The 15,565-nt window shown below is 46.3% G+C and overlaps 1 protein-coding gene across 1 annotated transcript; it reads right to left on the reverse strand.

The window, feature by feature from the left end:
* Positions 1 to 3,774: 3,774 nt before the first annotated feature.
* On the reverse strand, positions 3,775 to 6,721 carry LOC125759502 (uncharacterized histidine-rich protein DDB_G0274557-like). The gene is made up of 3 exons (XM_049418360.1): positions 6,715 to 6,721; positions 4,818 to 5,139; positions 3,775 to 3,895 (listed from the first exon to the last, which is right to left on the reverse strand). Exons 1-3 carry the CDS (start codon positions 6,719 to 6,721, stop codon positions 3,775 to 3,777), a joined length of 450 nt encoding a protein of 149 aa, XP_049274317.1.
* Positions 6,722 to 15,565: the final 8,844 nt, after the last annotated feature.

The following is a 15,565-nucleotide window of genomic DNA, read 5'->3' on the forward strand; positions in this document are numbered from 1 at the left end:
CCCTCTACTCTTCTTAATCTTCATCAACGATCTGCCGACTAACATTTCATCCCGTATACGCCTGTTCGCAGACGGCTGTGTCATTTATCGAACCATAACATCTTCCTCTGACCATGAGGCCCTTCAAGGTGACCTAGACCTCGTTTGCAGTTGGTGTAATAAGTGGTTAATGAGCTTGAACACTTCAAAATGTAAAATAATGTCGGTTTCCCGAAAAACCTCGATTTCCACTTTTTAATACAAAATTAAAAATAGCGAAGTATCTCGAACCACATCATACAAATATCTAGGGGTTATTATTGACTCTAAACTTTAATGGTCTTCCCACATAACTTCCATTTGTTCCAAGGCATCCAAAACACTAGGTTATTTACGTCGAAATCTCCATTACTCCACATCGAGCGTCCGCAAAATAGCCTATTTAACATTCGTACGTCCACAGTTAGAATATGCCTCACCAGTTTGGTCACCTTATCAGCACTATTTAATACAGATGATCGAAGCCATTCAAAACAGAGCAGCCCGCTTCATCACTCAGAACTACCAATGTCACAGCAGTGTATCACAAATTAAACGCGAGATCGGTTTACAACCATTGGATATCCGCCGCAAGATAGCCCTCCTTGTGTTGTTTCACAAGTACATTAATAGCAGAAATCCATGCGCTTTCCCTCTACACACACCGGATCGCATGTCTGCACGCATGCGAAATCAGCGCAGCTTTAGGCGTATTTTTGGCAGAACACGCGCGTTCAACTTATCTGCTTTGCCACAGGCAATCTCACTGTGGAATGATCTTCCCGACGTGATAGTTTCAGCCACTAACAACAACGCGTTCCGCGAGAAACTACTCTCTCACTACACCTAGCATCATTTCATAGACATTTGTATGGATGTGCATATACTTGGTGACTGTATTTTCCTTGTAATCAATGTTCTATTACTGTTATTAGTGTCGCTGTTATGTTGCATTTATTTGTATATTTGAACTGTATACCTTCTCATTTTTCTTTCTTTTTTTCTGTAAGCCCCCCTTACCCTATGCTCTAACGAGAGCCTGTAAGGTATGTTAAATAAATAAATAAATAAATAAATAATAAATACATAAATAAATAAATAAATAACATTCAAGTGAAAACATATTGCGTAGATCAAGTGATTACATTTAGTCGTACTGAGAGCGCGCGGCGCTCCATTTTCAAAAGTCCTGGCGAAAGACTATTTGAAGAAGTGCGGAAACAAGTACCCTGTCCTACGAAATATTCTGCTTATGCACGATGGATAAAACTTTTTCTTCATCCGCGGATTAATTTCGAGCACTTTTTTAATATTTTCATCTGTCATAGCCTCCTAGTTGAGGCTGTACGTTGCGTTCAATCGCGGATACCGGACCTCAGTTATCCGTGCTCGTGGGTTACCAAGCGTAGAGAATAAGACCGGATAAAGTGCCACTTTTTCATGATAGATAAAATTGTAGTGCACACGATACGCCCATGCTCACAGCGCAATGTTCGTCAATGAAGAATGCGCTTGTCAGTAACCCCGACCGCAAACCGCTTGTGTCCATATAGCGTCTCCTCAAGGCTGTTATGTACGATTTACATGTCACATGACACATTCTTGTGATTTACATTTTTCTACTGACACCGACTGGTCGAGGTTGGCATGTCAACAACAGCTGCGTACTATGGTGCCACTGCAACACAAGAAGGTTGCTTGCATTCTCGAATGATTTAGCTTATGGATGGCTTTGTTCTTCCTTTTTCTCACAGTTAAATATAAAGATATCAGTTCAGAAGGCGTCTTCCATCTATTTTCCGTAATTCCGCAGTGCACTGGGGGTAGCTGCAAAAATGGTTGTTGAATAATGCTTGCAATCTTGTGTATTCGTGGTAAAACAAAAAATCAATTCTCACCTTAGCGATTAAGAAAGAATACCCAGAGACCGGTTGTCGCAAAAATAAATAAATAAAAGAACGCAGCCCGGCGTAGCACGCGCCAGATTTCAAACTGCCTGGGCCTAAAACCGAAACAAAAAAATCACAGCATATCCACGGAGTGAATGATGATGAGTGGGCGAAGCTGCGGAGGTTCATCGGTAAACCGTGAATCTTCCGTGAATTCTGCTCAGTACATCATCACCGACGTGAGATCGGGCGCGTTTATACTAAAGGTTCGATGAGAGTTATGACGACTTGCAGCTCACTTTAATTTTACATGTACGCTGTGAATTTTCATTGTTTAGAAAACCATTGCTTTAGAAAACATCTGGCGTCTTTCGTTAAGCAGCTGGCGTTCTTTTGTTTTGCTTTTAGAAAACATCTGGCGTTCTTTTGTTTTGCTTTTAGAAAACATCTGGCGTCTTTCGTTGGTTTATTTCATCAATCAACGGCGTTTTGAACAAAATTTTTATTGTTTAATCACGCACAGGAGAAATCTCACCAGGCACTACCTTGGAAGTAAACAATGGCTGCTAATGGGAATGAGAGACAGAAGAAGTCGGCTTTTAGCTAACACTTACACTTCTACTTCTACTAACGTTTCCTACTGGAACATGCCAATGGCTGCTAATGGGGAATGAGATACAGAAGAATTCGGCTTTTAGTTAACGCGCACGCTGCGAATTTTTATTGTTCAACAACGCACAGGAAAAATCTCCCACCGGCACCACCTTGGACGTCAAGATCTGGTACTAGCGTTACGACTGGTTACGCACTACGACTAGGAGGGACGAACGGGTGCCGCTTTAAAGAGCTTCGCCCCTAAAACTGTGTACTAGCCGCCAGCTTGTGGCGTCTAATGCGTTTATGGGAAAGGGAAGCAGGCTCTCGATTTTCTTTCTCGCTTGAATCGGCTGCGTGTCTCTATTAGTTCACTGTAGCTCTATGACAGCGGCCGCTCTTCACATTGCTTCACGTTCTCTATGGTTCTGCCGGTTCCAACCAATACGACCCTGCGTGGAGAGACACCGGGAGGAGAGAGAAAGAAAGCGTCCTAGACGCCGAGCGCCAGCTGCGAGACGACGGCGACGACGCTGCCGGTCGTTTCGCCGAACGTTTCTAGAATTGATTCTAAAAGCGTTCGTTTTGCCGGTGCCAACACGAGCTTACGAGGACAGACGCTAATGAAGAGCCAGCTAGGAAGCATACAAATACTTGGTGAAAGCGATAGATCGCTGATGGGTCGACTCACTCAAGCTCACTCAGACTCAGATCGAGCCTTGAGTTTCAGCCTGAGTGAGTCTGGGTGAGTAATAATTCGTGAGTTTGAGTCCGAGTGAGTCCGGTCGAGAATAATTTTAGGGACTCTGAGCCCTAGTGAATCCGGCTGAGGAAAAAGTTTGGTGAGTGTCAGTGCGAGTGACCCCTAAATGCAGAATGTATTTCCTGAGTGAAACCGAATGAGCTCCACATTTTTTGCCGACTTATGGTGAATGCTTCGCCGCAACTTAGGAGGAAAATATTGTATGCATATACTCCCCATAACATTATTGGCGGAGAGGTGCGCGAGAGTTCGCGAGTTGGACTCCATCTTGTCAGTCACTGAAGTTATGAAGTGTATATTCAAAATATATTCACCCCGTAGCTGTATAATGCCTGACGAAAGGGGCGACAGCTTTGCTGCTCGGTGGTTTTCACGGCATGAAACTGGCTGGATTTTTTAGGCTAAGACGCTGTCACAGACGCGCAGACTGATGCCCAGAAAGGGAAACACTTTTCCCTCAAGACAATGTCAAAGTTTGCTAGCGCAACATTAAGCTGCATAGGCGTGCACCTACGTGAACGCGAGAGAGATGCCGTACTCCGTCCTATTGGCTGTTTGGGCCCGGTGCACGAAGTAGCGCGCGTTCGGGTTAAAAGACGAGAAGTCGTCAGCCAGGATATTCTCGTTGTTCCTGTAGAAGGAGTCGAAGAACAGCAGGTGACAGAGGCCGTCAGGTGGAAATGAAGACCCTCGTGGGAGGATCTTATCGGAGACTGTGCATACCAGGGTGCCTGGAGGGACCTTAACGGCCTCTGTCAAAGGTCGAAAAAGAGGGCTGAACATGGCGTAAGGTAAAGCTTGATGGCGAATATATTCTCAATTAACCTCTAGCGCAAAGTCCTCCAAAGTTAAGGAATGTTAGCGTGAGAAAGGAACATTCATAGAGAACTAATTTAGACTGGATGCTTCTACGATAGCAAAAAAAAGAACATAGTGTATTGATATTTCATAGTTGTACAGTTGACGAAAAAAAAAATGAGCACCGCATACTCAAAGACCAGCCTGAATTTGTGCGCTCGAAAACTGGCATACAAACACAAGGCAATTCATAAATTAACTCCTCTTTTTCAGCAACCGCTCAACCGGTACTGGTTACATTTGTTGCATAGTAAAATTTTAAGCGAAGCTTTTTGAGCCCATACATTTCGGTGGCGGCGTCGTGCGCGAAAACTCCGGCACAAGCGAGGCTGCAGAACTGCAGCCTTCGAAGGTGCTCCGGACCTATGCGTAATTGTATGCACCGTTTGCCGATAATCTCGATCGTTCGTGGGCTCTTTCACTCACTAACAGATGTAAAAAATGCGGCCAACCCACGCGGAAGGCTTTTTTTTTTTTACGCGAAGGCCTCTACTGTTTTTTCACCATTCAGAAAGGCATTTCAGAAAAACGAAAGTTTTTTACACGCGTATCAGCTTCCATTCAAGCAATCTAATTATGAGTCAACTTTTCTACATCGACAAGTTTTTTATAGCCAGAAAAGCATTTTATAAAGTTCCCAATTTGCTCTGCATTTATTCTACAGCTACTTGTCCATCTAGAGGCTCTTAACACACCTGCAACTGTGGTACTTGCAGTCGTCCGGGTCGCTATGGTCCTCAGGGTTGTGGTCGTCGGGGGTTCTGTGGTCACCGGAGTACTCGGGGTTGTCGGGGTTGCGGTGGTCCTCAGGGTACACGTGGTCGCCGGTGTCGTTGTGGTGGCCCTCGTGGTACTCGTGGTCGCCGGTGTCGTTGTGGTGGCCCTCGTGGTACTCGTGGTCGCCGGTGTCGTTGTGGTGGCCCTCGTGGTACTCGTGGTCGCCGGTGTCGTTGTGGTAGTAAGAATATTTGTGGTCGCTGTGGTCACTGTGGGTGATGCCGGTGGTTTCGCCGATGTCTGAATCGGCACGGGGTGCTCTCTCGTGGGTACTTTCCTCGGGTCGAGCACGATGGGCTTCTCGGTTGTGGTCGTGGTTTGTTTCGCTTCGTTCCCACCGCGCACTTCAAGGTCCGCGTCAAACATCGTCGTTTCATTCTCATCTGAATACAAATGGAAAAGTTCGTGAGAAATTTTAGTGAGTGACGTGCAGAAAGAAAAAAAAAACAGACGCGAGAAGCGTGTTAAAACACGCTATCTTGGCCTTTTCTTCGTCATGATGTCAGCAGTCCTAGAATTATCACCCTCAAATGCATCGTAGCAAGCTCCGTTATTTTCATTTATGTGAAATTCGTAGAATGACTTGCTTTCTACAGCACTCTAGTGTTTAACTTGACAATGATTGCATCTCTAAATATTTTCAGTGATTGCGTGTATATTTCCTCATGAATGCAGCAATAATGAGATACGAACTGACAAGGTGAAATCAGCTTAGCCTGGTTCGTTACACTGTCCTTTTTCTTTTCTTCTGCCATTAAAGTCTTTATTCACCGATAACTCTATCCGCTTACTCGCACACTGCCGCTGTAGCCACTACCATATCCAACGTACACAGGGCCATACATTCAAGCATGGGTTATTACTTTCAGCAAAAAAAGGAAAGCAATATTCTGCTATGCTGCATTCCTAGAGTACTGCAAAGAAATTTAAGTAAACGATGCCTTCAAGATCGGACGTTAAACGTAATCTATGCTACGGCGAAATATTCTGAAGAATAGTTCACCCCAGAAACTCGGGGTAACAACTGAAGTCTTCCTATAAACAAGAAAATGTTCATCTTGAAAAACCTTTCGTACACTGTCGACTATGCTCGGAAAAGCTTCTACCTAATCTGAAAACTAGAAACGCTGCTGCCGGTATATAGTCAAGATTGGTAGTAGTATCTCGAATTCGTCAAGCGTAACTGGTAAAAAATTTATGCCTCCCTATGGGAATTATTGTGACATAACAACATAAAAGAAAAAGCGTGATGGGGCGACTGAAACTGTTGTTGAACAGGCATATATATATATATATATATATATATATATATATATATATATATATATATATATATAATATATAATATATATATATATATATATGTATATATATATATATATATATATATAATATATATATATAATATATATATATATACATACATATATATATATATATATATATATATATATATATATATATATATATATATATATATATATATATATATATATATATATATATATATATAAGTAGGAAAACACGTTCCTAAAACAACATATTCAGCTTCCCTGTTTTGCACTAGAACCTTCTTGTTAATCGTATTTCTAAACTTTGATTACTTCGTCCCCAATTTCATTTTCATTTTGTTTAGGAGTGGCTGGCAGCATTAGTCCTTCCTACGCAGAAAGGACCAAGTACATTCACTTTATTTTTTTCCTACGTTATTATGTTTCTATTATTTCCTAAGAGAAAGCGTAACAAACCGCCGCAGGAAGACTGCTCCAGACTTCTCGAATCTTTCTAAAATCAACTTGCACGACAGACTCTTACCTGACATTGCCACAGTGAAGACTAAGATCACAAAACAAAAAGAGGTGATAACACAGCAGAGCGTGATCGTGACCGCGGCCATCCAACGGGAAGACTCTTCAGCCCTGAAAATAAATTTATGTTAACGTTGGCCGAACGCTGAGCTTCTCGGTAATCATTTGAACCACAACTGATATGGAAATGAAACTTCGTGGGGTGATTTATAATTTTCTTGTTACATCTTAGATGTCGTCGCTAATGCGGAACAGTTGAGGTCATTATATCGAACAAGGGAGTTAGTACGTCCGCCACTACAAATTTCAACTGGCCACTTAAAAGCATTAAATACGCAATAAATATCTTGAATAGATAAATTATGAGTATTATATACGGCAAGTACAACATGTTTCTTTTTATTGCAATAGCAATTATATGGACAGTCTCGGCTGATTTTTGCCGTCGCCGTCGCCGCCGTCATGCTGCGTATATGTATAAGTATGTATATATGCATCAATATCCCAAAGAAAAATGCTTCTGAAGCGCGGAATCGAACCAGCGACCTCTGAATGCGCAGCGCGGTGCGCTAAGCACTACTCCACAAAGCGTAAATCCCTCAGGTAGCTAACGGCGACCGTTATATACACACCCTTTACCGTTTGCAGTGCTCCGAGACGGAGGCGCTTATAAGCGTTTCTTCATTACCAGCGAGATGGCGCTAGGAGCGCGTCGGGCGCACTTAAAGGCGTCGGCCAACTCTCTCGCTTCTTATATTTGCGTAGGGAGAACCTTGCCCTTCCGCTGTCTGCTCGCGCGGGCGCTCGAACAAGCTACCGCAGTGTTCATGATTCTCAGCAGATGGAGCTACGTGGTAGCTCTCACCGCGCGTCGCGTACGTGTAGCTAAAAGCGTTACAGATGTCGTGCACGTAACGTACGTGTACTTTTCACGTTTGCGTATGAGCAGTCCCTACGTACGTGAAATTAAAACTGTCAAGTAGCTGCCGGGTAGTGATGGACGCACGGTAGTTGCAGCGCGTCCATCACGGGCCGCTCTTCTTGCTATCGCATTCATTGCTTCGCCCTTGCGGCGAAACTGTGACTTTTTTTTATGGAAAAACCCGTCACTTATCACGAAGATTCGTTTTGTTTCCGATGTCACCAGCCTACGGCACTTAGTTTTCCTTCCGTTTCTTCATATACAATACGTGAAAAATTGCATATACTTCCAAAATGTAATATTAGAAGTCAATCTTGTTTTGTTTGTTTCAGTATTTGTGTCGAGAAAACACATTCAAAAACAGCTTTCTTAACACAGTCTGGAAAGGAGAGCCTTTATCAGGGTTTAGCCTTCGCCATAATTAAAGAACTCAGAAAAATCAATTCAGAGGTTGCAGAGCGTGCTGCTTTACGCACTGGCTAATTGCGATTATTTAAAAGACCCCAGTGCATTATACTGGGCATGTTCTTCAACAACCACAATGGATGGCAGCATTCGCTTCGTATCGCCCTTTTTTTCAGCTTTGGAATTGCCAAGTGTGCTTGTTAGTTAAATTCGAAATTATATGTTTTCTCAGTATGAGTTTAGTGTAATATTTAGCAGATCAGTGAATGAGAAAATTCAACGTCCGGTATTGCAAAGCCCGCTTCCGAAAATCGGCTATTTGGGGATATAATGACCAGTACTTACTTTGACTCAGCTGCAAGGAAGAAATCTCTGTAATGTTTTTAAGCTGGATAGAAACATACGAGCTGCTCCCAAACGTTAATTAAATTGCTTACCCGTTGTTGAGATATCCGATCTCACTGAAAAAAAGGTGTATCCCACTTCAAGATATTGTATATAAGACTAGAGTCTAGAGCCTTGGTTGAATGAGCGCAGCATTAACTACAGCGTTTCTCATTGTGGGCACCGATTTTGAAGTGCGAACCGTTGTTTTTTTAGTCAAGCTGCTTGTTCTTTTTCTTTTCTTGTCGTTTTCTCATTTTACTTGGTAGACATGTAGATGACTGCCACCATCTGCATTCAAGGATGCTAGGTGGGTGAGGCATACAGTGGCCTCCGTGATTTGCGGCCGGCTCGGGCCGATAGGTTGTCACAGAGGCCATGAGGCTCGGCTCGTGACCGCGAGAGAAAGATAAAAAAAAAATGGGGGACGCTTAAGCTTCGCCTTTAAGAGTTGAACGCGATAGCGATATCCTGCCCCTAGTGCGCACTTCGAACATTACGACTGTTTAACAGAATGCGCGCACTAAGGTGTGTGCCTTATGTAATGGGAAGCATGCTTTAATCTAGGAGCAATTATGCGCGAGAAACTTTTTCAAAGTTCCGATGCACCCACTACGTGGTCTTAAGGGAATACGCCCAGTAATGTGTGTGCCTTTTGTAATGAGTGGCTGTCTTTAAACCACCAAGTCGTTATGATATTGACATGGTGTGACGCCCGATGACAATGCACGCTTGTACAACGCAATATTACTGCGATATTAGATCTTGTACTGTCACACCCGAATACAGGACGCGTACTTTTGGAAAGCAGGAAAGTTACTTTCAGTGCAGCTCCAAGCAGAGGCGTGGCTGTGTGGTAGAACACCTGCTTGCCACGCAGACGGCCTGGGTTCGATTCTCACTCGGACCAAACATTTTTATTATTTATTTTATTTGCAGCTTTTTCGATTTTTCGATCACGGACAAGATGGTGATTTTTCGCTCACAACCAACGGCTCCGACGCCGGCGGCGGAATTTCTGCGATACGAGCTCTTTAACGCTATCGCGTTAAAAATTGGACCATCTCCCCGAAGGGAACCCTGATGGGATGCGAAGCAGCAGCGTTGCGCACGGGTGGCGTCAAGGGTTGAACGGCGCTAACGCGGGTGCTGCGGTGAGCGCTAGAAGATTCGTTTGAAGCGAAACTCGGTGTAGCGTTTACTGGTGTAAACGTTTGTTTGAAACGCAGACACTGGAGGCGAGCGGGCGTTGGAGCCGGCAGCTGCGGGCGCTCCGACGGGTGAGGTAGAGAGTGACGTACGCGCGCACCTGCAAGGGAAGCGTACGAGGGGAGCGTGACGTGAACGCCCAGCTGCGGCGTGACCTACTTGGCACCGCTCCAACACCTGCGCCGAGGGAAGCGCGTTGCCTCGCGTTTGTGCGGACGGAGAGACAGCGTTACACACGCTATTCGAAGAGCTGTTTCGCATCTAAAAGCCGGCTTGTTAAGTGTATGTTCATTGAAGCGTACTTTCGGGTCCCGACAAGTGCAATAGCGGGACGAACTGCTGTCACATGTGGGCATTTTCAGGCATCCTATGCCGCTCTATACATCCCCGCAAGGCATAGTTTTCAGTTCGAGGTGTAAAGAACATGTGAATATTTAGCGTACTAGGCGGTGCCATCAGGACACCACAGAGAAAGTGCGGAAGAACACCAAAGCGGGAACCCGGATCGCACTTCTTTTTTTTTTCATATTATGAAAGGTGTGCGTGAAGATTTTGTAGAGATGCTCCACCGTTGCAGCAGCTCAATGTTCTTGAGCAGTTTTAATTCGAAGGCAAGTTTGCCGCAAATCGATGCCGCTCAATGAGAAAAGGAAAGAAAAAGAAAAAGACAGTAAAGAGAAATGCTAGATTTCCATGTTTTTGGAGCCCATTCCAGGACAGAAAAGCGGCACTTCGCACTGGTTGGTATTACATAACGGCGATTATTGAAGCCCGAACTGCACATTGACAGCTAGTCGCACACGAACCCGTAAGAGTGTTTTTGTAACCGTCCATGGGGCTCTGTCTCTTCGTGCAGCTTTCGCTTCTTTATCAATCTTTATTGTAGAGATCAAAACAGCGCATAAGGCCATGCGGATGAAGACTTCTTTCAAATAATTCCTTCGTTAATTAGCCCATTACAGATCAGCTATTGGCCTAAATGAAGTTCAGGTTTACATTTACAGCAGAGCGGTCGGTTATGCGCTAGCTTCTGATCTGAACTAAGTGCGTCATCAGCAGTGGCGTACCCAGAGATATTTTCGAGCGGTGCGCGCCCTATTGAAACGTTCCGTATGCCCATTCCAATAATTCCGTATGCTTCCGCAACAATCTTACGGAAACATATCGAAAATATAAGGAAAATATACGGAAAACATATAGATTCCATATGGAACATATGGAATTATTCGAATGGCATACGGAACGTTTGAATAGGGGGGGCGGGGTGCAACTGTATTTTATGTGCGCCCGTGTGTATAAACATATGCAAACTTGCAAGACTTCGGGGGCTGGGGGGGGGGAGTCCCGAACCCCCCCCCCCTTAACGCCTCCCCCTGGCTACGCCAGTGGTCGACAGGTTGTGTAGAGCACAGCCAAGTCACCCCTCGCCCCACGAGTGCGAGGCGAGTACCGGGCGAGATGGGAGTAAAAAGTAAAAATTGCTCCATCTCCCGCTAAAGGGGACCATGAGGCGATGCGAAGCAGCGTTTTGGCATGTCGAGCCCGCGTTTCATCCATAGCAGTTTCTCGCCGACGTTGCCGTTTGCGCTGGGCTTCCCTAGCCCGGAGCCCGGAGTCCGCTTGCCGACGTTTACGTTGCGCTTCGGCGCGTCGAGCCTTCCGCTGCTCCGCGATCTCAGCAGGCGTTAAGGTATTATTGCAACTGGCGCCGACGTTGACGTTGGAACTCACGACACCAGCGCAGCTGGCGCAGCGACTGAGCGTGTGTACGACCTAACGCGAGACTTTTATCTATACGAGGAGGGGCAGTGGTAAGGGGGAGTGGTAGTGGAGAGGGGGAGAGGAGGTTGTGGAGAGGAGGTGTGCCGAGAGGGTTTGCGCATGCGCAGTAAGGGTGGTCTCGCCGCACACCGGATTGAACTCCGCCATAAGCTGCTTCGCACCTAGAACAGCGCGAAATAGACGAGACGAACGAAAAGCCACACTAGACAGCGTTCGTCTTGTTGGGTTCTTCGTTCGTCTTCTTTATTTTGTGCTGTTTTTATCTTTTACAATGTGTGACCAACTAGCGAAACGAAAAATACTTCTGAGGGGCGATTGCTGGGCGAGCACAAAACTGTTCACTTGTTTGAGGCGTTGCTCTGCTCTCGTAGCAAATTGCGCGCGCGTCTGCAGGGGTGATATTCACTCCAACGTTGTCATGTTCATTGAGGGGCCGTGTAACGCCCAACTAACAACGAGTTTATGTGTAGAGACGCCGAGAGCAGCGAGAAAGAACGCGACCGAGATGCCGAGACACCGAGCGCAAGCGACGACATGACGACACCGACGCCGCCGGTCGGTTCGCCGATGTCAACGCAAGGTGTTGGAGATGCTTTCTACGGCATAAAGGGGTGAGGCGTACATAAAACGACGGTGACAGATATATTGAATGTGACTATGCGGTACCAGCGCTACCGCCATGCCGCACCACCCACCTTCGCAGAGCAGAATGGCTTTGAATTTTTGTCATGAGTAAAGGGGCCCGGGGCGCGTGCCGGAAGGCGGAATGCGTCAGTGGTGTGCGGGGAATGGAAAAGTACCGGATGGTGTGCACCCCCGCTACGTCCACGCACGCCATTGACCGGGGAAAAGTGCGTGCCACGCGACCCGAACTGAGGTGCGGAACCCCAGAGGAAGAAGCAGTCATTGTTCGGTGGAGTTGGCCAAGAGGAAGGTGGTGCAAGCCAGCGTCGCGCCCACGACGAGAACAGCAGGGCCAAGTTCTGGAGGCAGCGTTGCGTGAGAGTGGCCGTCGACCTCTGTGTCTACCGAGCGAGGCTTCCCGGGCTTGCGGCCTCATCACGCAGTTTTTCATGGCCTCTGCGGCACTACCCCAGGTTGACGAGACGGCAACCCACCGACAATGACGGAGCCACGTCGGTAGTTGGATCCCGTGGCACTGAGGAGAGGCCGACAGTTAGGCCTAGCTGGGAGGGACCGGTGTTCTCGACGGAATACGAGGCATCGGCGATGAAGATGATCAGCGAGGCGTCTGATCACCGACGACGGCTCTGAGACGTCGACTGGGCGTCGACTTGGGCAACGAACAGAGTCAGCGGACTCCACGAACGAAGTAAGAACGTTCGATTCGTAGCGCAACTGACCCAGAGGTCACAGTGGCCAGACTTTCGAGTCAGGAAGAGCTAAGCGTAGCTTGTATGTTAGTTAGTGAGTGCGCATTAACTTTGCATTTCTGCACTTGTTGATTTTGACTGTAAATTTCGAGTGTGTTAACGTTGTTTGCCGTGATGTGTGAGATAAAGTTTGGTTTGCGTGCCGCCACGGTGTCTCCCGAGTCTCTCGTCCCTCTCTCTCCCAACTCCATTCCGCATTGCAAGCGCTCCCGAGATACGTTACAATTTTAGAGCGAAAACTCTACTATGCCATGTCATCCAAGGTTCGGCTGTTCAAGGTCATTGCAATGCGATGACCTTGAACAGTCGAAGCGCGAACCGACAGAGCGGAAGTGTGGCAGGCGTGACGTCACACCACGTCATTCAATGAGGAAAGGCGTCGCAGCTGCACTCGTTCGGAGCCTTGCCGCTGCGGTACCACTTGACGAGGCGAAGGTTTATTAAAACACTGCGTGCGCAGCCTTTGTAAAAACCAAGCCAAACATAACTTTCGCTTGCGCTAACTAGGCTTACGCGTGTTCAACCTGGACCATATTTAGGGGCGAAACGCCATAGGGTCTCGGCATGTCGGCGTGCATCGTGCATCAGTGTCTGCTGTCGGGACGGTCCATTTGCTTGAGCGCAAGAGAGGGCGCCACCGCCTCAGCGCTCGCCGTGTAGCAAGGGAGAGCCAACGGCGAGCGTTCACAATGGAAACGCTCTTTGTGCGGTGAACGCTGAACTACAGCCCGCCAGGAACGCGAACGCGCCCTGTCCCGCGAGAGACAGCGCCGACGCAGGCAGCGCCTGCTAGCCAGTTTCTTGATTGAAAAAAAATCACAGCATATCCACGGAGTGAATGATGATGAGTGGGCGAAGCTGCGGAGGTTCATCGGTAAACCGTGAATCTTCCGTGAATTCTGCCCAGTACATCATCACCGACGTGAGATCGGGCGCGTTTATACTAAAGGTTCGATGAGTTATGACGACTTGCAGCTCACTTTAATTTTACATGTACGCTGTGAATTTTCATTGTTTAGAAAACCACTGCTTTAAAAAACATCTGGCGTCTTTCGTTAAGCAGCTGGCGTCCTTTCGTTTTGCTTTAGAAACATCTGGCGTTCTTTCGTTTTGCTTTTAGAAAAACATCTAGCGTCTTTCGTTGGTTTATTTCATCAATCAACGGCGTTTTGAACAAAATTTTTATTGTTTAGTCACGCACAGGAGAAATCTCACCAGGCACTACCTTGGAGGTAAACAATGGCTCCTAATGGGAATGAGAGACAGAAGAAGTCGGCTTTTAGCTAACACTTACACTTCAACTTCTACTAACGTTTCCTACTGGAACATGCCAATGGCTGCTAATGAGGAATGAGAGACAGAAGAATTCGGCTTTTAGTTAACGCGCACGCTGCGAATTTTTTATTGTTCAACAACGCACAGAAAAAATCTCCCACCGGCACCACGTTGGAGGTCAAGATCTGGTACTAGCGTTACGACTGGTTACGCACTACTACGAAGGACGAACGGGTGCCGCCTTAAGGAGCTTCGCCCCTAAAACAGACTGCTTGCGCTGGTCGCAGGTCACCAGGGCCTTTGTGCCTTGGCGACCTTCCAGTTTTGTCTGGTAAATAAAAAAATTGAATTGAATTTAACTGACTACCGTTCAACGGCGACCCCGTACATATAGGCACTGTACCTTGACCTGCAATGTAGTGCCGGCGGGAGATTTCTCTAGTTCGCAGTTGAAGAATAAATACTCGCAGCGTGCACGTTAACTGAAAGCTGCCTGCAGGTCTCCGTGTCTAATGTTCCTTCTGTCTCTCATTGCCCATTAGCAGTGATTTGGCTGTGGGAAAGACCGCGCACACTGCATGCTCCACCCCTACACAGGTTTCACGTTAGTGCAGCTGAAACACACTTCCCTACATGCTTCGCCGAAAGTAGAGGTTCGTGAGCGAACAGCCTGCAGGTTTCTAGACAGAGAACACGTCGAAGTGCCATGTTTTTTTGCTCGTGTTTTCTGTCTCCTATTTTACGTTTATTATTTTTGTTTTCTCTAATCCTGGCATTTGTGTACTCTCTATACGCTCTTTTTTTGTTTATGCACCATTGTCGCTCAGTGAATATTCCTGGAACTTGATATAGTTAGTTTCTTCAATTTCTTAGAATGCAATGTAGTTGATGCTTGAGCACGATAACAAAATACCTTGTTCAAGTTGGTGACGTCATGGCAATCAGCTGCGTAAAGTCTGACCCAGCTTTAACGCCTCCCATTCCTTTGGCCGAATATTCTGGCTAAGTTTTCAATTCTATAAAGGTTACTACAACTTTTTTTTTACTTTTATTGCCACGGTAACGGACGCCGGGTATGCCAAAGCGTCCCTTACAAAAATGGACATTGACGGTCTTTAAACGTTTAACCAACGATCTACCAACTTTAATGACGGGCTATGGACTTTCACGTTCTATTAACATACCGTTAAAAGAAAGTTGATTTATTTTAGTCTAAAGACAATTTCTCTAAAGAAAGTTGCTTTACTTTAGTCTAAAGACAATTTCTCTAAAGAATGTGAAAATAATGTTTGTTAAAAAGATCTCAGTGGCGTAGCCATGGGAGGTGTGCTGGGGGTTTCAACCCCCCCCCCCCCCGCGCCCCCAAGCATTGCAACATTTACATTTTCCATGTGTGTACGCGCCTCCCCCACCGGGCCCCCACGCCAGTGGCGTAGCCAGGGGGTGGCACATCGGGCCCGTGCCCCCCCCCCCTCGAAATTTTTTTC

The sequence above is a fragment of the Rhipicephalus sanguineus genome, chromosome 8 (genome assembly GCF_013339695.2).
Source record: "Rhipicephalus sanguineus isolate Rsan-2018 chromosome 8, BIME_Rsan_1.4, whole genome shotgun sequence".
In the NCBI taxonomy this organism is placed as follows: Eukaryota; Metazoa; Arthropoda; class Arachnida; order Ixodida; family Ixodidae; genus Rhipicephalus; species Rhipicephalus sanguineus.

Bases quoted from the DNA above. Each gene is read 5' to 3' on its own strand.
- LOC125759502 (XM_049418360.1), bottom strand. The intron at 3,896-4,817 runs GTGTGTTAAGAG...CTCCTTCTACAG, and splicing joins TGCAAGTACCACAGTTGCAG to GAACAACGAGAATATCCTGG.